Source organism: Salmo trutta, chromosome 22 (assembly GCF_901001165.1).
Source record: "Salmo trutta chromosome 22, fSalTru1.1, whole genome shotgun sequence".
In the NCBI taxonomy this organism is placed as follows: Eukaryota; Metazoa; Chordata; class Actinopteri; order Salmoniformes; family Salmonidae; genus Salmo; species Salmo trutta.
In genome coordinates this window covers 48,330,603-48,353,689 of record NC_042978.1, presented here as the reverse complement: position 1 = coordinate 48,353,689, position 23,087 = coordinate 48,330,603, and the positions used below count along the sequence as shown (strand labels likewise).

The 23,087-nt window shown below is 45.1% G+C and overlaps 1 protein-coding gene across 4 annotated transcripts in view; it reads right to left on the bottom strand.

The window, feature by feature from the left end:
• farp2 (FERM, RhoGEF and pleckstrin domain protein 2) overlaps window positions 1-23,087 on the bottom strand; it is an 86,617-nt gene that overhangs the window by 42,934 nt on the left and 20,596 nt on the right. For all 4 annotated transcript variants that reach the window (XM_029708268.1, XM_029708266.1, XM_029708267.1 and 1 more), the window contains exons 3-13: window positions 16,006-16,110; window positions 12,546-12,588; window positions 12,379-12,457; window positions 11,694-11,791; window positions 11,316-11,430; window positions 5,574-5,721; window positions 5,364-5,459; window positions 3,300-3,463; window positions 3,038-3,106; window positions 2,726-2,783; window positions 1,799-2,114 (exon numbers count right to left, since the gene is read on the bottom strand). In XM_029708268.1, coding sequence (XP_029564128.1) covers window positions 1,799-2,114; window positions 2,726-2,783; window positions 3,038-3,106; window positions 3,300-3,463; window positions 5,364-5,459; window positions 5,574-5,721; window positions 11,316-11,430; window positions 11,694-11,791; window positions 12,379-12,457; window positions 12,546-12,588; window positions 16,006-16,110 — 1,291 coding nt within the window. The remainder of the gene's footprint in view (window positions 1-1,798; window positions 2,115-2,725; window positions 2,784-3,037; window positions 3,107-3,299; window positions 3,464-5,363; window positions 5,460-5,573; window positions 5,722-11,315; window positions 11,431-11,693; window positions 11,792-12,378; window positions 12,458-12,545; window positions 12,589-16,005; window positions 16,111-23,087) is intronic.

Here is a 23,087-nt window from a genome sequence, read left to right as displayed (position 1 = left end):
AATCAAAGCACGGTCTAAGACTGAAGCGTAGCAGGGTACGGAAGAGTGGACAAAGAATAGAGTCACCATAAATGGTACCGACAGATTCAAAACCACAAACAACTTTAGAGCAATTGCTGTATGCTAGGGGGATATAATAGCAACCGTATCCCATCCAATAACTCTCCAATTATTAAGTTAAGCCACATAGGCAAGCATATTATATTCGTTCTATCCCTGCACTCGACCACTTAAGACTTCAGTATTGTGCTCTTACTGTTACTGAGCCGTGCTGTGCAACATGAGCTGACGGCTGTAATGCCAGACCACTGTTACGAGGCATAAAAGGTCTTAAAATATCCTGTTTCAATAACGCAAGCATGGACAGCACCCAAAAGCAGAGCTGGAGGGAGAACAGTCATTAGCAGGTATGATGTCTGGGTAAGTGCTGCAATTGATCTGTTTAAAAAAGGTCAAATGTGACTGGCTGCCCAGTAAAGGCAAATGTGACTGGCTGCCTAGTAAAAGGCAAATGTGACTGGCTGCCTAGTAAAGGCAAATGTGACTGGCTGCCTAGTAAAGGCAAATGTGACTGGCTGCCTAGTAAAGGCAAATGTGACTGGCTGCCTAGTAAAGGCAAATGTGACTGGCTGCCTAGTAAAAAGGCATCAAATGAGTGAGAGGTGGGTGGGCCGTTCGCCAATCACAAAATTAAAGATTCAAATCTGATTCAAAATGTTCCGCGAATATTCAAATCTTCGCCAAAACCACAATAATATTTCGTAACGTTAGCTAAGTAAGTAGTGTGACTGCCTATATAGGGCCTTCACATGTTAATGTGGGGGTCCACCAGAGGATTCCCCCAGGGCTAGGGCCTTCACATGTTAATGTGGGGGTCCACCAGAGGATTCCCCCAGGGCTAGGGCCTGCAGGTCATGACACTGCAGAAGGAACCCTTCCACCCCGCCAGGCCCTCCGGCTAGGGGGTTGCTATAGAACAGGTTCTGCTCAGGGGGCAGGCCGCTGTCTGAACCCCAGTCGGAGTCAGAATCGTCGCTGCCGTTAGCAGACCCCTCCGTGGCCGTAGGAGGATAGCTGAGGTGCTCTAGTTGCTCCACTAGGTCGCTGAACTGCACCGCCGAGCTAGTCTCCGAGCGGACTGAGTACGCCGGGAAGTTAACCATGGAGCTAGCCTCGGACGGGTTGTCAGAGCCCGGGAGGCGGAGGGAGGAGGAGAAGTCTGGCCCGTCGAAGCCCAGAGACCGGGAGTCACCTGCGGAACTAAGCCCCAGGTTGTCAAGGGAACTACACTCCGACCTGTTGTTAACCAGAGAGCTGGTCTCTGAGCGACCAACAACGCTGTGGTCAGAGAAGAGGTTAGTGTTGCTGTTCAGGTCCTCCAGACCCAGACTGACACCCCTGGTTTTAGTGAGGTCCCCACCACCACCCTCTGTATAACCGCCATACTGACCCCACTTCTCCTCATAGCCGTAATAGGCCTCGGCCCCGCCGCCGTAGAACGACATCTCAGAGGGGTCGTCATCTATGAACTCCTCTGTGACATGGAGCTGGGTGTTAGCCAATGGGAACAGGGGCTTCTGCCTGGCTCGGAGAAGCTCCGCCTCAAACACATCAGCTGAGAGGAACACTCTCTTCTCCCCCCCTCCTCCTCCCCCCCTGCACATCGACCCCCATCCCCCACCCTGCTCACTATCCTCATTGCCATTTTGGGAGGGCTGCTGCTGCGGATGGGAAGCTCTACTCTCTACACACACAGACGAGGGGTTGCAGTCTCCTGCCGCCGGGTAACTTGGGGCACCTTGTGAGAAGGCGTGGTGACATGGGGGGATGCCGGTGGCCTTGTGGGGGTCCTCCTTCGCTGGGGGGCTGGAGGGCCTGGCCAGCTGTGGGGGCAGGAGCTGGGTCTGTTGCTGCTGGGGAGGAAGCTGTGGAGACTGGGCCTGTCTCTGGGGAGGAGGCTGTGAAGACTGGGCCTGGCTCTGGGGAGGAGGCTGTGGAGACTGGATCTGGGGCTCCGGACGTAGGGGGGAGCTGGAGACTTGTATGGAGTGGAAGGACCCGGTCCCAGAGGACGGGGAACCTGGCGCCCGCAGGCTGTCATTGAACGACAACGTCTGAAAAGACATGAAAGAAAGAGGAGAGATGGGGGAGAGAGGGTTCCATTAGTTTCCAACGACTCTGTACCTCCTTCCTAAAATGCTTTAGCCTGTCGGAAAGACTCCTCACTAACCCCGTCGTCGGAAAGACTCCTCACTAACCCCGTCGTCGGAAAGACTCCTCACTAACCCCGTCGTCGGAAAGACTCCTCACTAACCCCGTCGTCGGAAAGACTCCTCACTAACCCGGTCAGAAAGACTCCTCACTAACCCCGTCGTCGGAAAGACTCCTCACTAACCCCGTCGTCAGAAAGACTCCTCACTAACCCGGTCAGAAAGACTCCTCACTAACCCCGTCGTCAGAAAGACTCCTCACTAACCCCGTCGTCAGAAAGACTCCTCACTAACCCCGTCGTCAGAAAGACTCCTCACTAACCTGGTCAGAAAGACTCCTCACTAACCCCGTCGTCAGAAAGACTCCTCACTAACCCGGTCAGAAAGACTCCTCACTAACCCCGTCGTCAGAAAGACTCCTCACTAACCCCGTCGTCAGAAAGACTCCTCACTAACCCGGTCAGAAAGACTCACTAACCCGGTGAGAGATGCATTAGTCTTGTAATCCCACTGACCTGTTTAGGCACATCGGGGGCCAGGGAGCGAGTTGACATCCTCACCTTACTGTTCCTCCTGACAGATAGAGAGACAGAGACCACATGAGAGTTAAAGAGGTCAAAGACACAGAGAGACAGAGACCACATGAGAGTTAAACAGAGGTCAAAGACACAGAGAGACAGAGACCACATGAGAGTTAAACAGAGGTCAAAGACACAGAGAGACAGAGACCACATGAGAGTTAAACAGAGGTCAAAGACACAGAGAGACAGAGACCACATGAGAGTTAAACAGAGGTCAAAGACACAGAGAGACAGAGACACACACACCTCTGATATGGTGTCCTCCTTGCTCCGCTGTCCTTGACATATTCCACTAGTTGCTTCTGGGTCCTCCCACTAAACCAGAAAGAGTCACAACACAGATACAATCAAACAACAAAAGCACGAGCCATAGAGTCTCCCATGGGTTCAAGCTGTATACTACATGGTACTCTTAACATCTGTGAAAATTTACCTCAACATAACATCCATTTCATTTTTTTTTTTTACAAAATCTACCTCCGTATGATTCAGCAGAAAGCAGAGATACCTGTATCTGAACGACGATCCCCGACTAAAGAGAATGGCTTTGGACTTGGGCTGCGGCTGATCCAAGAGGCGGAAGAAAGAGTGATGTTCCACACAGTTCTTCCAGAAGATCTTACACTGGTCCCGACTGACCATCTGGAATTCTAAGGTATCCTGATGTGGCCCCTACAAGTAAATATGGCCTTTATTTTTTAAATTAAATACATCGAACAATATGTACATGTAGTCCCAGAGGATAGTTGAAAGCAGGAATTAAAACAGTTATTCCCAAAGTGGTCCAATAAAATATTACTCGAATGCTAACGTTTACTCATGGATGATTGCTGTAAACACGTACAGTGCATTTGGAAAGTATTCAGACCCCTTTGACTTTATCCACATTTTGTTACGTTACAACCTTATTCTAAAATGGATTAAAATGAATACAAATCCTCAATCTACACACAATACCCCATAATGACAAAATGAAAAACAGGTTTTTAGAAATGTTTGCAAATGTATTAAAATATATTTTTTAAACTTATTTACATAAGTATTCAGACCCTTTGCTATGAGACTTGAAATTGAGCTCGGGTGCATCCTGTTTCCATTGATCATCCTTGAGATGTTTCTCCAACTTGATTGGAGTCCACCTATGGTAAATTCAATTGATTGGACATGATTTGGAAAGGCACACACCTGTCTATATAAGGTCCATAGTTGACAGTGCATGTCAGAGAGCAAAAACCAAACCATGAGGTTGAAGGAATTGTCCGTAGAGCTCAGAGACAGGATTGTGTCGAGGCACAGATCTGGGGAAGGGTACCAAAACATTTCTGCAGCATTGAAGGTTCTCAAGAACACAGTGGCCTCCATCTTTCTTAAATGGAGAAGTTTGGAACCACCAAGACTCCTCCTAGAGCTGGCCGCTCAGCCAAACTGAGCAATTGGAGGAAGAAACCAAGAAACCTGATGGTTACTCTGACAGAGCTCCAGAGTTCCTCTGAGGAGATGGGAGAACATTCCAGAAGGACAACCATCTCTGCAGCACTCCACCAAATCAGGCCTTTAGTCAGGATCGAGGGAAAGACGAAGAGCAAAGTACAGAGAAATCCTTGAGAAAAACCTTCTCCAGAGCACCCAGGAAATCAGACTGGGGTGAAGGTTCACCTTCCAAAAGGACAACAACCCAAAGCACACAGCCAAGACAATGCAGGAGTGGCTTCAGGACAAGTCTCTGAATGTCCTTGAGTGGCCATGCCAGAGACCAGACTTGAACCAGTTCAAACATCTCTGGAGAGACGCTCCCCATCCAACCTGACAGAGCTTGAGAGGATCTGCAGAGAAGAATGGGAAAAACTCCCCAAATACAGGTGTACCAAGCTTGTAGCGTCATACCCAAGACGACTCAAGGCTGTAATCACTGCCAAAGGTGCTTCAACAAAGTACTGAGTAAAGGGTCTGAATACTTATGTAAATGTGATATTTGCAAAAATGTCTAAAAACCTGTTTTTACTTCGTCATTATGGGGGTATTGTGTGTAGATTGATGAGGGGAAATATGTTGGGTTTTTTTTTAATCCATTTTAGAATAAGGCTGTAACGTAACAAAATGTGGAAAAAGTGAAGGGGTCTGAATACTTTCCAAATGCACTGTATATGGTTAGAACTTGGCACAGATTACCTTCAGCCCACTGGGATAAAAAAAAAAACACAGATACCTTTACATAGATTTGTAAAGACAGATTTCTACTTTTTTCTTGTACAGGGTAGAGTACAACTCCAGACACTCTGGATGCCACTCAATTAGCCTATTTGTGTTGAATCTACAGACGCTACATCCATCTTTGGACTTATGAATTAATGATACAGGTAAAATGCCAAAGTTAAACATGGTTAAAACTATAATTTTGATATCATGGATGGTCAATCTTTTCATCTATAGCTCTGTCTATAAATTCTAGAGTGGTTACATTTCTTCAGCCCCATTCCTCATTTTTTTACCAAAACAAGGGCAGCGAGAACACTTCATTTTTTTCAACTGCTGATTGCCTCCAATGCTTTGATGACAGAAATACAGTACTCACATGAACCTCTGGGTATAACTTGATCAGGAAGCGTTTCCTCTTGAAGCTCAGTTTTCGGATCTTGGACCAATTGAAAGTATTTATTTTGGTGTTACCCTGGGAGAAAAGGAGACAGAAGACGAAAATGTGAAACCTGAGGGATGAGGCCTCGGGTGCATTCTCAGGGGTGGAGCGAGGTGTGTGTGTGTCAGCAGTAGAACTACTAGTCACCTGGAAGACCTGCAGGCCTATGTGAGCCACGGCCAGATTGATCTTCGTTCCCTCGCGATCGGCTGCTGGGTGGAAGCGGACGCCGTACATCTCCAGTTTACGGGCGATCTCCAGAACCTGAAAGTCTGAGTCGGCTGGAGTCTGCCCGCTGGGGGGGAGAGAGACACAGGGGAAGTTCCGTTCACTTCAGGTCAATGAAAGTTTGTCTTTGGAATGATGGTATGGCACCGATTTTGGAACCTTGGCAACAAGAATATCTATTAGCCGGTTCCATCCCTGTTCACTTTATTGGTCTTATTCATGAATTTGTCTCATATGAGCGAGGGTATGGATGAACTGAATATTAACAGTCTACTGGGTATTAAAACCTATAGAAAGATCAGAGAGAACGGCTGGCTGGCTGGCTGTTGAACTTACAAAATGGCTGACGTGTCCAAATGGGCTGTGATGATTTTCCTGAGAAGAGGAGTTACTCTAGCAGTAAAAAGACAATGACTGTAAATCCCCCGAAAGCTCCCCTCCCAGCCCTAACCTCTTAAAGGACTTAAACAAAAACATGTCAAAATGTTTGACTAACAACATGTTGGAGAAGAGGAAAAGCCATCCAATCGCCTGAATGTTTTCTTGTAGAGCGCACACGTGCGTGTACAAACCAATCATGATGCTCCTCTTTGGTTAGTAGGGTGGCAGTATGCCAGATCATCACCCAGCATTCTAATTTTGTTCATCCTTTAAGCTGTGAAATCTCCTTATGCCACTCCCCCTCCCCTCTTCCCCTGCCCCCCCCCTCCTCCCCCTGCCCACCCCCCTCCTCCCCCTGCCCACCCCCCTCCTCCTGGCTGTCTGGCTAATCAAATAGCCTGTCCTGAGCCGAGGGGGATTAGATCAGGGTGCTAGGGAGGAGGCTAGGAGCCATGCACTAGCCATAGTCTGAGTCCCAAATGGCACCCTATTCCCAGTATAGTCCACTACTTTTGACCAGGGCCCATAAGCCCTATTTAAGGAATAGAATGCCATATCGGACACAGCCAGAGCTTCCTCCCTAACAGCAACAGCCAGAGCTTCCTCCTCAACAGCAACAGCCAGAGCTTCCTCCCCAACAGCAACAGCCAGAGCTTCCTCCCCAACAGCAACAGCCAGAGCTTCCTCCCCAACAGCAACAGCCAGAGCTTCCTCCCCAAGAGCAACAGTCAGAGGGGGAGATAACCCACCACCATGCCTGCCAACCTAGGAGCTGCTACATCAATAGCTATGTTTCCATTAACTTGTCCACTGATTTTGTTGTCTACATGTAGAATGTTTCCATCGAACGGTCTTGCGTCGATAGCCTGCTAGGGCGAGATTCCGTCCAACTGTCTTGCGTCGATAAAAACAGCATGACGTAACAATGTCACACCTAATTAAATGTATTTTTATTTTAAATGGTTGAAGTGCTTCCATTACCCTTTTAGACAAATCGACATTAATAAATTGGAGGCAGCCTGTATGCCCTCCCACCTATCTGTTTCAAGTCTCAAATAGCTGGCGAAAGCCAGCATGGATAGAATGCAAGAATTGGTTTGCCATGTTTTAGTAATTGTCATGTTCCAACGTATCGCCACAACCTGGGCCATGGTGAAGATTTGGATGGTGAAACACGCGTTCCGGCCAAACAGAAAAGCAAGTCGAAGCAATTCAGGCATTCTAGAAAGTCAGGACGATCCCTGTCCTGCAAATTAACCTTTTTATAGTCAAATGTTTTATTTAGCAAGCAGTACGTATTTAGAATTAACTTGAGTGGAGTATTATAGTATTATAATTTTAAATAAGTTAGACACCCATGTCACACATTTTTGTTGATCTTTAAAAAATATATCCTATACATCTGTCCATTGCATATGGCGCAAAGATTTCTTCTGCAACATTGCTTTTGGGGAATAAACCTGGGTCAGTGGAAACCTGCCTATTGTGCATTCCAAATGCAATCCTATTTCCTTTTTTAGTGCACTACTTCTAACCAGGGCCCAGAGGGACGCAACCGCAGTCTATAGAAAAGGAGTGGAAAGCCACTAGAAGCCCGTGGGAGAGTGTTTGAACAGGCAGGCTGAAATGTGGGAAAGGGCAGTGAGCTATAACACCCAGATTACCATGAAGAACCCTTTGAATTCTGAACAGCTACCAGATTCAACTCCTCCCAGAGACACAGTCACATTTAGTTGTCTATTGACTACGTTTGATGTGCGATTTTAAGTGTCTATGTCAGCTTTTGTCCAGTAGAAATCTCTAAGATAATGTTCCTTTTTAGGTAAAAAGTTAACACAGGTTTATGGATATCCAATAAAACCCTGTTGTAATCTTATTATCAAGCTATTCAAAGCAATTTAGTGCTGCCTGAACCACTTGTAAAACAAACAAAAATATAAATCTATGTCAAAGATGACTCCAGGACAGCTTAAAACAACAAGATGTTCAGTACTGAGGTGAAGCAGACAATCTGCAACAGCTAAAACAAATGTATCTTAGGTTCAGCTTCATAAGGTGCCATGTGAGTCTGCATCCCATATAGCGCACTAGTTGACAAGGGGAATGTAAGACAACAAGCAACGGCCGGAATTCCCCAGGGCAGCTGTTTAGGCCCCTTGCTTTTTTCAATTTTTACTAACAACATGCCACTGACTGAGTAAAGCCAGAGTGTCTATGTATGTGAATGACTCAACACTATACACGTCAGCTACTACAGCGACTGAAATGACTGCAACACTTAAAGAGATGCAGTTAGTTTCAGAATGGGTGGCAAGGAATAAGTTAGTCCTAAATATTTCATAAACTAAAAGCATTGTATCTGGAACAAAACACTCACTAAACCCTAAACCTCAACTAAATCTTGTAATAAATAATGTGGAAATTGAGCAAGTTGAGATGACTAAACTGCTTGGAGTAACACTAGATTGTAAACTGTCATGGTCAAAACATATTGATGCAGTAGTAGCTAAGATGGGGAGAAGTCTGTCCATAATAAAGCTCTGCTCTGCCTTCTTAACAGCACTGTCAACAAGGCAGGTCCTACAGGTCATAGTTTTATCGAACCTTTACTGTTCAATCGTGTGGTCAGGTGCCACAAAAAAAGGCCTAATAGCCTGACTACACTTGCAAAATACATTTAGAAATATGTTATTCAATTATTGCACCCACACTGCTCGCGCGCGTCAACAAGCATCTGCGTTGCCAAGGGCTAAAATAGAAGTCCTTTCTATTTCTGACGCAGATCACGCTGCAAGTCCTGCCTCTCCCATCTCCTCATTGGTTTATAGAAGCAGGTACCCACGTGCCATCTCCTCATTGGTTTATAGAAGCAGGTACCCACGTACCATCTCCTCATTGGTTTATAGAAGCAGGTACCCAGTGGGGGATTGAAAGACAAACTGTTTTGCCGGTCGTCGTGGTAAAACTATGAAAGTTTAGATGCCGATCACCATATAAGTTCAAAGATGAAAAATCCTGGAAGGAGGAGAGATGACTAGAAATGATTCGGTTGGCCGTTTTATGTGTGGATTAATTGTCGGAGTAGAGGACCTTGTGCATTTCAGGTAAAATAACAACTCAATGTTTATATCCCAGGACAAATTAGCTAGCAACAGCAAGCTAGCTAAACAGGACAAATTAGCTAGCAAGTGCAAGCTAACTAGCTAAATTGCCATTAATGTTTAATGCTTTTCGACCTGTCCCTAAATTAATGTAATTGGTTCAGAGTTTGTTTTGATATTTTAACCTGCGTGTCGTGATCGCGTTTGGTGTAGGGGGCCAAAATACATTTGCCCACGATGGCACACGCGCCCAGCCGGTTTGGGTTCCGTGGAAGGAATATTGCAATTAGCTCAGAACAGGGCAGCACGGCTGGCCCTTGGATGTACACAGAGAGCTAATATTAATAATATTTATGTCAATCTCTCCTGGCTGAAAGTGGAGGAGAGATTGACTTCATCACTACTTGTATTTATGAGAGGTATTGACAAGTTGAATGCACCGAGCTGTCTGTCTAAACTACTGGCACACAGCTCAGACACCCATGAATACCCCACCAGACATGCCACCAGAGGTCTCTTCACAGTCCCCAAGTCCAGAACAGACTATGGGAGGTGCACAGTACTACATAGAGCCATGACTACATGGAACTCTATTCCACATCAAGTAACTGACGCAAGCAGTAAAATTAGATTTAAAAAACATTAAAAAACACCTTTTGGAACAGCGGGGACTGAGAAGCAACACAAATATTGGCACAGACACACACACACACACACACGATAACACACACACGGATTTAGTACTGTACATGTGGTAGTGGTGGAGTAGGGGCCTGAGGGCACACAGTGTGTTGTGAAATCTGTGAATGTATTGTAATGTTATAAAATTGTATAAACTGCCTTAATTTTGATGGACCCCAGGAAGAGTAGCAGCTGCTTTGGCAGGAACTAATTGGGATCCATAAATACAAATACAAATACCCCGCTATCATCCAGAAAGTGAGGTCAGTACAGGTGCATCAAAGCTGGGACCGAGAGACAAAAAAACCCAGCTTCTATCGCAAGGCCATCAGACTTAAATAGCCATCACTAGGTGGCTTCCACCCAGTTATGCAACCCTGCACCTTAGAGGCTGCTGCCCTATATACATAGACCTGGAATCACCGGCCGCTCTCATAATGGAACACCGGCCGCTCTCATAATGGAACACCGGCCGCTCTCATAATGGAACACCGGCACGGCCGCTCTCATAATGGAACACCGGCACGGCCGCTCTCATAATGGAACACCGGCCGCTCTCATAATGGAACACCGGCCGCTCTCATAATGGAACACCGGCACGGCCGCTCTCATAATGGAACACCGGCCGCTCTCATAATGGAACACCGGCCGCTCTCATAATGGAACACCGGCCGCTCTCATAATGGAACACCGGCCGCTCTCATAATGGAACACCGGCCGCTCTCATAATGGAACACCGGCCGCTCTCATAATGGAACACCGGCCACTCTCATAATGGAACACCGGTCACTCTCATAATGTTTACATATTTTGCCTTACTCATGTGTTTAAACTGTATTCTATTCTACTGTATTTTAGTCAATACCACTCCTACATTACTCATCCTAATATTTATATATTTCTTAATTCCATTCTTTTACTTTAGATTTCTGTGTGTATTGTTGTGAATTGCTAGATATTACTGCACTGTTGGAGCTAGGAACACAAGCATTTCGCTACACCCACAATAACATCTGCTAAACACGTGATTTGATGAGGGTGCCATTTAGTACACAGACGGATAAGACACTGGCTGAGGTTACTGGGGAGTACTGGCATGTACTTGTTAGAAGAAACCTGTAACTCAGGACGTAGAGAGATGAAGACGTTTTCATACTCCTGCTTCAAGGAGGAAATTCATTCATGTTGTAAAGTGTTGAAGTTAAACAAAAGGACCTTCATGTTCTCTCAAAACATTGGAAAAAGTGACAAGCACTATATTTGTAGTCAGTACAACGTGGAAATCGGACTGCCAATAGCAAGGAGCGAAATGAACACGGACTGAGTATGTAGTACAGAGATAGATCTGGGACTCGGCTGTTTGTGTCGTCTTGCCAACTCCTATAATCATTGTCATGCAGACAGCCATAGGAGTAAACAGGTCGGGGACCAGGCTAGGACAGAGGTGATCTTAGTTTAACTGGGTGTGAGGTGAGAACAGAAGGACGTAGCGACTCACAGGTGTCTGTGGTGCAGTTCCATGATCCTCTCCTGTATCCTCTCCTGATTGGGCAGCAGCTTGTTCAGCTTCAGGAAGTCCCTGTCCGCCACATCGTCATAGTCCCCTATCTCCGCTGTGATTGGAGGAGAGGGCGGGGTGCAGTGTTAGAATGCAGCAACATGGCACAAAAAAAAAAATCTTATTTATCCATTGTCAATATAATATGCATGTAAGGCAGCTATAATTGTTGTTTATTTGGTAACGCTTTATTGGAAGGGTAGCCTTTAGGGACAGACTTCATAACACATTCATAATCAGTACACACTGTACACATGTATAAAGCGTTATCATTAATCTACTACACTAGACGAAAATAACCTGTATCATCAGACATACATTGAAGGAGGTGTGAGGCCAGCAGGGAAGCTGTGTTTTCTGTACAGCTCAACTTGCCCTCTAGCAGGTCTCGCTTCATCTGCAGGGAGAACAGGTACCTGAGGAAACACACACAGGGCTTTAGTTTACTCTGCTTTTCAATATGTACACCGGTGTTACACTGATGTATACACCCTGGTGCACTAGAGAAATTGTGTTTCCATATCTAGGGCCAACAAGTACTCGGGAAGGAAACAGTCAGGACTTTAGTGAAACAGTTACAGTGCATTTGTGGAAAATAGTGAAAGGGGTCTGAATACTTTCCCGAATATAGATGTGTAAACACAGTCAGGACTTTAGTTTATAGTGTACATGTGGTCATCGATCTCTATAATAATAACGCCCGGTTAAGCTCGTCAGAGAGGCAGTGTCATCAGCTTTTTCAAAAATAATGACTGAACAATTTAAAGCGTATGACAGCTGTCCTGTTCATGTTTATTGCGACTACGGATGTGTCCCAAATGGCACCCTATTCCCGATATAGTGCACTACTTTTGACCCGAATGGCACCCTATTCCCAATATAGTGCACTACTTTTGACCCAAATGGCACCCTATTACCTTTATAATGCACTACTTTTGACCACAAGTAGTGCACTAAATAAAAGTGCCATTTGAGACGCAGGGAGAGTGAGGGACAATCAGACCTAGTGTACTCCTCCTGCAGCTGACCAGGATCAGGGGGAAAGAACTTCACTGACAGCCTGAAGAGGGTGTTCATGGGTCCTGAAACAAACAAACAGACGTTAAAACTCCACCTCACAATAGTCCAGTTCTGTTGTGTTAGAAATGCGCCATGTCTGTGTGAACTTACTCTTCACTTGTTTCACTACGAGCTTCGTGGGTTCCAACCAAACCTGAAAAAAAAAAGTTTTAAAATTACGATGAGCCTTAATTATCATTTAAAAGAAATGCTTTAGCGCTTAGGAAACATAGTCCTTCCTCTCTGCTCTGTTTGTGGCCTAGTGGGTCCAAGAGAAAGTACTGTCCAACAGTCATAATTCAGGCATGACGGGACCACAGCTATGTAGATGGCTGCCTTGGTGACAGTGGTGGACGCTGTGAGTAACAGTTAAGGGGCGGGGTTTGGGGGTATTTGAGGGTTGGCTCCATAGCCACATTGCAGAGGCCCCCCCCCCCTCCCCTCCACCTTTCTCCCTTCATCACATCTGGGGCCTGATGGAGAGAGGAATGCTCCTTCTATTCTTACACAGTTCACACCTCTATAGCAGTCCTCAGCTCCTCTCTATTTAAACGACACAGGACAGCAGGAGTCCAGTGTCGTTAAGACAACAGCCACCCGGGATAACCTTTGACCTTAGTGAGGAAAGGACATCAGCAACATATAGGAAAGCATTCCAGTTGAAAGATCACTTTCAAATTGTGGAAAGTCTAAACCAGGGACGGGCAACTGGCAGCCCCCTTTTTGTGTGTACACACAAACACACACACACATACAAACTCCGACGTGCTCTCAACTTATTGTTGAGAGTTAGAATAGTAGGAAAACAAATAAAAAATGACCTTGTGTTAAGTGTGGTTGTGCATCACCAGTTTTTCCTCGTTATGTCAGTTTTACCGAGTCACTTAACTAGCCCATGTCTGCACATTTTGTTTAGATTGGTAAACGAGTCTAGCAGCCAGCTATCTAAACTTGGAGTAAGCATGCTCAAATTACCAACCAGGGTGGGGCCCGTTGCAAACATTAGCCTCCACCTTATAGCAAAATGTGTAAAATTGCAAGAAATGTACTTTAAAACTTCCAATTGTTTTTCTTCACGGTCTGGACCGTTGAAATGTTTTGCTCACAAAGGGGGGGGGGGGTAAGGATGCAGGTACGAGCCACTACGGCCATTCATGATGACTTTGCGCCCCCCCCCTCCATCAAAGTTGCCCATCCCTGGTCTAAACTATGGTGTATCCATCTCTACTGTTCCCAGTTTCTACAGCACATCTTTGTCCTGGTTTTATCGATTCAGATTGAGTGCACTTATCAATTGCTATGGTCTCCATGACAATACTCCTTTCACAAATCTGACAGCAGGTCAGAAAAGATGTGTAAACGGTGATGAGGTTTTTTTTTTATTAAGAAGTTGGCTTTTAGATTTCCTTAACTGTGATCCGACTGAACCGCCAACCACCGCTGGACAGACCACAGGATGGATCCAGTGAACCTCGCAGGCATCTGAAAATGTCCCTTAGTCTGTCCTCTTTGAACAAGCCATCCTAACGGTCTCCCATGTGTAAGAGATTCCTTTTCATACATCTACCGGTCTCCCATGTGTAAGAGATTCCTTTTCATACATCTACCGGTCTCCCATGTGTTGGAGATTCCTTTTCATACATCTACCGGTCTCCCATGTGTCGGAGAGTCCTTTTCATACATCTACCGGTCTCCCATGTGTTGGAGATTCCTTTTCATACATCTACCGGTCTCCCATGTGTCGGAGATTCCTTTTCATACATCTACCGGTCTCCCATGTGTCGGAGAGTCCTTTTCATACATCTACCGGTCTCCCATGTGTAAGAGATTCCTTTTCATACATCTACCAGTCTCCCATGTGTAAGAGATTCCTTTTCATACATCTTTAGACAGGTTTTTTTTTTTATACACCACATCCGGTCCATTTTTATGTACAGTACAAGTCAAAGGTTTGGACACGCCTACTCATTCAAGGGTTTTTCTTTATTTTTTACCATTTTCTACATTGTAGAATAGTGAATACATCAAAACTATGAAATAACACATATGGAATCATGTAGTAACCAAAAAAATGCTATATCAAAATATATTTTATTATTTTAGATTTTTCAAATAGCTACCCTTTGCCTTGACAGCTTTGCACACTCTTGGCACTCTCAACCAGCTTCACCTGGAATGCTTATCCAACAGTTTTGTAGAGTTGCCACATATGCTGAGCACTTGTTGGCTGCTTTTCCTTCACTGCGGTCCGACTCATCCCAAACCATCTCAATTGAGTTGAGGTCGGGTGATTGTGGATGCCAGGTCATCTGATGCAGCACTCCATCACTCTCCTTCTTGGTCAAATAGCCCTTACACAGCCTGGAGGTGTGTTGGGTCATTGTTCTGTTGAAAAACAAATGATAGGATGGCATATCGCTGCAGAACGCCGTTGTAGCCATGCTGGTTAAGTGTGCCTTGAATTATAAATTTATCACACCTCCTCCTCCATGCTTCACGGTGGGAACTACACATGCGGAGATCATCCATTCACCTACTCTGCGTCTCACAAAGACACGGCGGTTGGAATCAAAATTTTCAAATTTGGACCAAAAGGACAGATTTCCACCGGTCTAATTTCCATTGCTCGTGTTTCTTGACCCAAGCAAGTCTCTTCTTATTATTGGTGTCCTTTAGTAGTGGTTTCTTTGCAGCAATTCGACCATGAAGGCCTGATTCACACAGTCTCCTCTGAACCGTTGATGTTGAAATGTGTCTTACTTTAACTGTGAAGAACTTATTTGGGCTGCAATTTCTGAGGCTGGTAACTAATGAACTTGTCCTCTGTAGAAGAGGTAACTCTGGGTCTTCCTTTCCTGTGGCAGTCCTCATGAGAGCCAGTTCCATCATAGCGCTGGATGGTTGTTGCGACTGCACTTGAAGAAACGTTCACAGTTCTAGAAATGTTCCGCATTGACTGACTTTCATGTCTTAAAGTAATGATGGAATGTAATTTCTCTTTGCTTATTTGAGCTGTTCTTGCCATAATATGGACTTGATCTTCTGTATACCACCCCTACCCTGTCACAACACAACTGATTAGCTCAAACGCATTAAGAAGGAAAGAAATGTCACAAATGAACAAGGCATTCCAGGTGACTACCTCATGAAGCTGGTTGAGAGAAAGCCAAGAGTGTGCAAAGTTGTCATCGAGGCAAAAGGGTTGCTACTATATTTTGATTTGTTTAACACTTTTTTGGTTACTACTTGACTCCATGTGTGTTACTTCATAGTTTTGATGTCGTCACTATTATTCTACAATGTAGAAAATAGTGAGAAAAATTGAATGAGTAGGTGTCCAAACTTGAGAAAGAGCAAGGAGATGCCGTGGGTCTGAAGTCTAGAGAGCAGCGGAGAAAATACCGACTTTTAAAACTCCAAGGATCCTCTAGGACCTTCCCTTCTGTAGAGAATAATCAAAACAGCTTATTTCCCCAGTTTGGACACAAATTTGGACACACCTACTCATTCCATTTTTTTTGTGTACTATTCATCAAGTTCAAGAACAAGTCACAGTTAGTGGAGTACCTACCCAGCTCATCTGCATGTTCTGGAACTCCAGGCCAAAGTAATCGCTCTCCATGAGGTTGCTCCTCCGGAACACATCAGAGAGAAGAGTCTGTCCGTCAGCTCTGGACTACAGGAGACAGAGAACATCACCACTTTCTATGAGAACAAATATTTTATGGCATGAACAAAGCAGACTATCCCTGTCTAGATTTACAGTAGCTTGTCTGAACACAAATACTGGTCCATTGTAATAAATACGATGTCTAATGGTTCACCAATAACTAACCTGCACTCATAACATAACACACAAAGTCAATCAAGGTAATTTAGTCTCAGTCAATACGACGAAGGGAGTCATTCAGGTTACATAACGTAATTCGCATTTGAGCATAATCTGTTATAAGGCTTGAGAACACAGTTGAGGTGAGTGTCTGGAATCTGTCAATGATCCACTGTCAGTCTGATGGCAGTACCAATGGCCTGTCAGTCTGACGGCAGTACCAGTGGCCTGTCAGTCTGACGGCAGTACCAGCGGCCTGTCAGTCTGACGGCAGTACCAGTGGCCTGTCAGTCTGACGGCAGTACCAGCGGCCTGTCAGTCTGACGGCAGTACCAGCGGCCTGTCAGTCTGACGGCAGTACCAGCGGCCTGTCAGTCTGACGGCAGTACCAGTGGCCTGGCAGTCTGACGGCAGTGCCAGTGGCCTGGCAGTCTGACGGCAGTACCAGTGGCCTGGCAGTCTGACGGCAGTACCAGTGGCCTGGCAGTCTGATGGCAGTACCAATGGCCTGATGGTCTACTGTCTGATAGCAGAACCAATGGCCTGATGGTCTACTGTCTGATAGCAGTACCAATGGCCTGATGGTCTGGCTGTCTGATAGCAGTACCAATGGCCTGATGGTCTGGCTGTCTGATAGCAGTACCAATGGCCTGATGGTCTGGCTGTCTGATAGCAGAACCAATGGCCTGATGGTCTACTGTCTGATAGCAGTACCAATGGCCTGATGGTCTACTGTCTGATAGCAGAACCAATGGCCTGATGGTCTGGCTGTCTGATAGCAGAACCAATGGCCTGATGGTCTACTGTCTGATAGCAGTACCAATGGCCTGATGGTCTGGCTGTCTGATAGCAGTACCAATGGCCTGATGGTCTGGCTGTCTGATAGCAGAACCAATGGCCTGATGGTCTGGCTGTCTGATAGCAGAACCAATGGCCTGATGGTCTACTGTCTGATAGCAGTACCAATGGCCTGATGATTTACTGTCTGATAGCAGAACCAATGGCCTGATGGTCTGGCTGTCTGATAGCAGAACCAATGGCCTGATGGTCTACTGTCTGATAGCAGAACCAATGGCCTGATGGTCTACTGTCTGATAGCAGTACCAATGGCCTGATGGTCTGGCTGTCTGATAGCAGAACCAATGGCCTGATGGTCTACTGTCTGATAGCAGTACCAATGGCCTGATGGTCTACTGTCTGATAGCAGAACCAATGGCCTGATGGTCTGGCTGTCTGATAGCAGAACCAATGGCCTGATGGTCTACTGTCTGATAGCAGTACCAATGGCCTGATGGTCTGGCTGTCTGATAGCAGTACCAATGGCCTGATGGTCTGGCTGTCTGATAGCAGAACCAATGGCCTGATGGTCTACTGTCTGATAGCACTACCAATGGCCTGATGATTTACTGTCTGATAGCAGAACCAATGGCCTGATGGTCTGGCTGTCTGATAGCAGAACCAATGGCCTGATGGTCTACTGTCTGATAGCAGAACCAATGGCCTGATGGTCTACTGTCTGATAGCAGAACCAATGGCCTGATGGTCTACTGTCTGATAGCAGTACCAATGGCCTGATGGTCTGGCTGTCTGATAGCAGTACCAATAGCCTGATGGTCTGGCTGTCTGATAGCAGTACCAATGGCCTGATGGTCTGGCTGTCTGATAGCAGAACCAATGGCCTGATGGTCTGGCTGTCTGATAGCAGAACCAATGGCCTGATGGTCTGGCTGTCTGATAGCAGAACCAATGGCCTGATGGTCTACTGTCTGATAGCAGAACCAATGGCCTGATGGTCTACTGTCTGATAGCAGTACCAATGGCCTGATGGTCTGGCTGTCTGACAGCAGAACCAATGGCCTGATGGTCTGGCTGTCTGATAGCAGTACCAATGGCCTGATGGTCTGGCTGTCTGATAGCAGAACCAATGGCCTGATGGTCTGGCTGTCTGATAGCAGTACCAATGGCCTGATGGTCTGATAGCAGTACCAATGGCCTGATGGTCTGTACCAGTGGCCGCTGGCCATGGGAAGTCATTCGCTTGAGTTGTGTGTGTCAACAAATAACAGGATTGGTGATTCTTTCTCTTCTAAGAATACACAACCTAACTAAACAGGCCCTTCACTGGACCTGAACCCGAGTCCTGTAAATTCACATGGGAGGGGAATGGAAAGAAACTCTCCCGTCCTTCAGTTTACCTTTGCAACGTTGTTGGGTTTGTTTTCACTAAGTGCTGCACTAATTACTATGAACCAGGAATAGACTTCAGCGGTATACCGTGTATACTGGTGTATTTTCAGCAGGAATGATATGAAGGTATGAAAATCTGGATACCGGCCAACCCTAACGAGGAACACACTGCAGTTGGGGTTTGGAATCCTAACCCGTGACTTCCATAGAAAATTATAGTGTGAGACATCTGGTTGTAATTTCAAATTGTATTTTTAAAAACCTTATAAAAAGGTCTGGTTTGCATTGGCAACACTACCATTACATCTCTCTGTTTCCACAAAGACTAGGGAGATAATGTAAGTAGCCTTAAAAATACATCCTCCAGTGATTTTTGAACTTTTCCTGTTAAAAAGCAATATCCCAAGTATAAATACAGTAAAGCATGTCAAACTCGTTCCACAGAGGGGCGAGTGTCTGCTGGTTTTCTCTCCTCCCTTGTACTTAATTGAGGAATTAAGGTAACTGATTAGTCAATTAACTCCCCTCACCTGGTTGTCTAGGTCTTAAGGTCACTGTTAGAAAAGGAACTCCCCTCACCTGGTTGTCTAGGTCTTAATTGAAAGGAGAAACCAAAAACCAGCAGACACAAGGCCCTGGAATGAGGTTGACTACTGCACTAAAGGGCGAAAAAAAATATGTTTTGAGCAAAATATATATATATATATTTTTTTAAGACAACTTCAAGGAGTAGGACATTCAAGGACGTGGTCTGATGGGAATCCGTGATGTCATCAGCCTCCCCCTTGCTTGAGGAACAATAGAGGCGCAATAACAAAAAAAGAGGAAAGCCCCCCCCCCTGCCATGTCATGACTTACCTGGACCACCTGTTGAGATGTGCCTTTTGTTATTAAGGAAATCAGTTGTTAAATGGAGGTGAAAAGGAGGCCAGAGTGCCACTAAGTAAGGCCTTTCTTTGGGGTTGATATTGTCTAAAACACACGCAGACAGATTCAGAATCATTCTTATAACATTTGTTTAAAAATGGCTGCCAGATGGATAAAGCCAGTACTACACTACATCCAGGTAATCTGGAATTTAAAAATGGGACATTTGACTTCGTAACCGTCGACTGGGAGTTGATTTAACGTTAACCCGATTCAAAAACAACAAGCCTTTCGTTACCTGCTTCGATAAATCTGAGGAGGAGGAAGAGAAGGTTTCCAGAATCCGACCGCGTGTTAATCATAAACCTTCTAAAAAAAGGAACGCTGAAGAAGATAAAAGAGGAAGAGAAAAGCTTATAAATTAAATCCTCTTCTCTGTCTCCTTTTCCTCCGGCTGCCTGGGACACTCAGCACCATCTCCCACAATCATGTGGGAGGCAGTCAGAGGAGGTATCCCCAAATGGCACCTATTCACTATTGACCAGGGCCCATATGGCTCTGATCAAACGCACTGCACTATATAGGTGCCATTTGGGACACAGCCAGTGTCAGAGGTAGAGGTAGAGTCGGGGGTGGAGTCAGAGGTAGAGTCGGGGGTGGAGTCAGAGGTAGAGTCGGGGGTGGAGTCAGAGGTAGAGTCGGGGGTGACATTTGTCCACTGCTTAAAATTGCTCCCATAAAAATGTACCTTTGTACAAAGCGTCTAGTTTGAAAACAAAAAAAAGGGCCCAGTGCAGCAGCTGTGTACGCACACGCACACGCACACCTCCACCTACATTCCTGCTGTGCCAAACACCTCATTTCATATCTAATGTAATGTCTGAAGTCAAGACCGGTTGGTATCAGTGGGTATGATCAGACAGCTTTCTCATAGGTCTAGATGCATTTCTAATCTTGGCCTCAAAACACATTCCTTATAGACAAGCAGAGAGCCATGTCAAAGAGCCTGAAAATCGGTTAGAATCCAGTTTGAGGGAGAAGGAAGGTGAATACAATACTTCACAGGAGAATTTACACTCAACCGAGAATGTGTTGGCATTGAGCAACAACAATTAGTACACCTCTCTGGGCACTTGAGTTTACACACGAAACAGATTGGCTTGTTTTAAAATCACCTCGTACTAGCAGGGTTGTGTTGGGGCTTGTTGTATCTGGGAGGAGTCATTGTCTAGCTCCTTATATTACAGATTTTTCCCACAAAAAACATACTAGTTATGGGGAGTTTTTACTGACTCAGATCTTCGACACAAGACCCTCTACTGGTGAACTGAAAAATAATCATTTTTCTACAAGCCTCTCGTTCACATGTTATTGGAGCGGTCATTTGTGATTGAGACTCGTAAAAATGTGTGCTTTAAAACTAAATGTTGATTGCTAGCCTAACAAATACGATTATGTCTTGATACATTTGAAACGAGGTCTAGTCGGGGGCCCACAACCGCGGACTAGATTGTGACCGACTCTCGCCGGAATGCATTGCTTGACTGTCGCGAGGGTGAGAAGTAGGCCTGGGAATTGACAGGGAACTCGCGACAATGTATCGCGACGCCGATACCAATACGTATTGTGATTCGATGCTGTGATTTTATTGCGATTTGATGTCTCAAACATATTGCTCACCATGTCTGCTGCAGAGGGACGAGAGAGCCATGAGAACATGAGTTTTGATCAGTCATGGAAACATAAGTGCTGAAAACACATTGAGTCACTAATTTTAATTAGATGGATTACAAGCTATAGGATGACAAATATGAATTTTGACAGAGGTTGACTAGGGCTAGCTAATGCTACCTAGCAAAAATAAAAATACAAATTTACAAAATCGTCAAAATAATATTGCGATGTGAATGTATCTATTTTTTTTCTCGCATCACTAGTGATGAGCACAATATCATTTGAAGTGCAGACCCCCCCCCCCCAAAAAAGTATTAATTTACAAGTTTGAGTGTGTTGAACAGAGTTGTTTTGCTTCTACAAAGCTATGTCCATAACCAATTAATTGCATTCATTCTTGCACCATGCGATCAATGATAATTTCTGAACATGTCTTTTTCGTCTATGCTGCCTGCAGCATGATCTGTTTTCCTGCACGGCTATATGACAGACAGTTGTTGGTCGGAGCATGTCTCTGGAGCCGCTGAGCCGGAGGAGAGTGGATTAATCCTGCTGTAGGACTTCACTGCGGCCAGCAGGTCAAAACAAATGACTAAAATGAACGAGTCACTCACAAAAAAAAAAAAACGAAGCACGACTTGAGTCAATAAAAAGAGTTGTACCAAAATTAACGAATCGTTTGTGAACTGCACATCACTAAAAACACAATCGTGCGGCCACTTTCACTACAGGAAGTCTCCAAACTGTCCTTTATAATTCATTAAATAATAGTAGTCTGAGGAGCTTTGCTTTTTAAGCCTGATGTTCAAGTTGGCAACTACAGCACTATACTTCCCTTTATTCAAGGGGTCGAAAACACCTACATTCCCTGCAGCCAGGTGACCAATTAAAAAGGTTGGGAGTGTTACAAAATGTCAAATCTCACCTAATCTATTGAGGAAGGAGTCCAATACTAAATCAACAATGTTTGCTGTAGGCCTAAACAGACTGTAAATAGTACCTATACCAGCTGTGGGTGGGAACCGCCCTTATCCTATGTATATGACCAGCTGGCCAAAGACTGTCAGACGATAACAGTGGGATGGTTAGCTAACTAGAGAGAGTGTGTTTGTCAGCCGGTAACAGTGGGATGGTTAGCTAACTAGAGTGTGTGTTTGTCAGCCGGTAACAGTGGGATGGTTAGCTAACTAGAGAGTGTGTTTGTCAGCCGGTAACAGTGGGATGGTTAGCTAACTAGAGAGAGTGTGTTTGTCAGCCGGTAACAGTAGGATGGTTAGCTAACTAGAGTGTGTTTGTCAGACGATAACAGTGGGATGGTTAGCTAACTAGAGAGAGTGTATTTGTCAGCCGGTAACAGTAGGATGGTTAGCTAACTAGAGAGAGTGTGTTTGTCAGACGATAACAGTGGGATGGTTAGCTAACTAGAGAGAGTGTGTTTGTCAGCCGGTAACAGTAGGATGGTTAGCTAACTAGAGAGAGTGTGTTTGTCAGCCGGTAACAGTGGAATGGTTAGCTGGCGCTAATCAGGATCAGGGGAAGAGATTAGATTTACCTGCCTGCCTTCCCTAACCCTTCTGTTCCACTCTGCTGTCCTCCCCAGATATTACTACATGTAATGATACTGTCTCACACAAACGTGAGGCTCCTCAGGACCCCAAGGGGTCGACCTTTCGGTTCTAATCACTACACAGCTGATTCAAATGAACAAAAGCTTGATGATTAGTTGATTATATGAAATCAGCTGTGTAGTGTTAGGGCAAAAACAAAATGCCCACCCCTTTGGGAAACCCTGATTTAACTACTCCAAAGCTGGATGGTTGGTCATTAACAGTCTTACAAAGCTATACATAACTAATTTATAAAATATAAATATTTTTTTTTTTACTGATAATCATAATAAAGGAGATTGAGCAACTTCCTCAACTAGGGACTACTTTGGGTTCTGCCTGCACTCTCTTCCTGCGAGACTTGGTATGGTTTTGTAAATAAAACTCCCAGAAGGCCTCCAGCTGTTGGTACTCTCGTAGTTTGTTTGTTTATTATTTGTAAATCATCATAGTCCGACATGACTTTAATAAAGGTTGAGGTGGAAGACC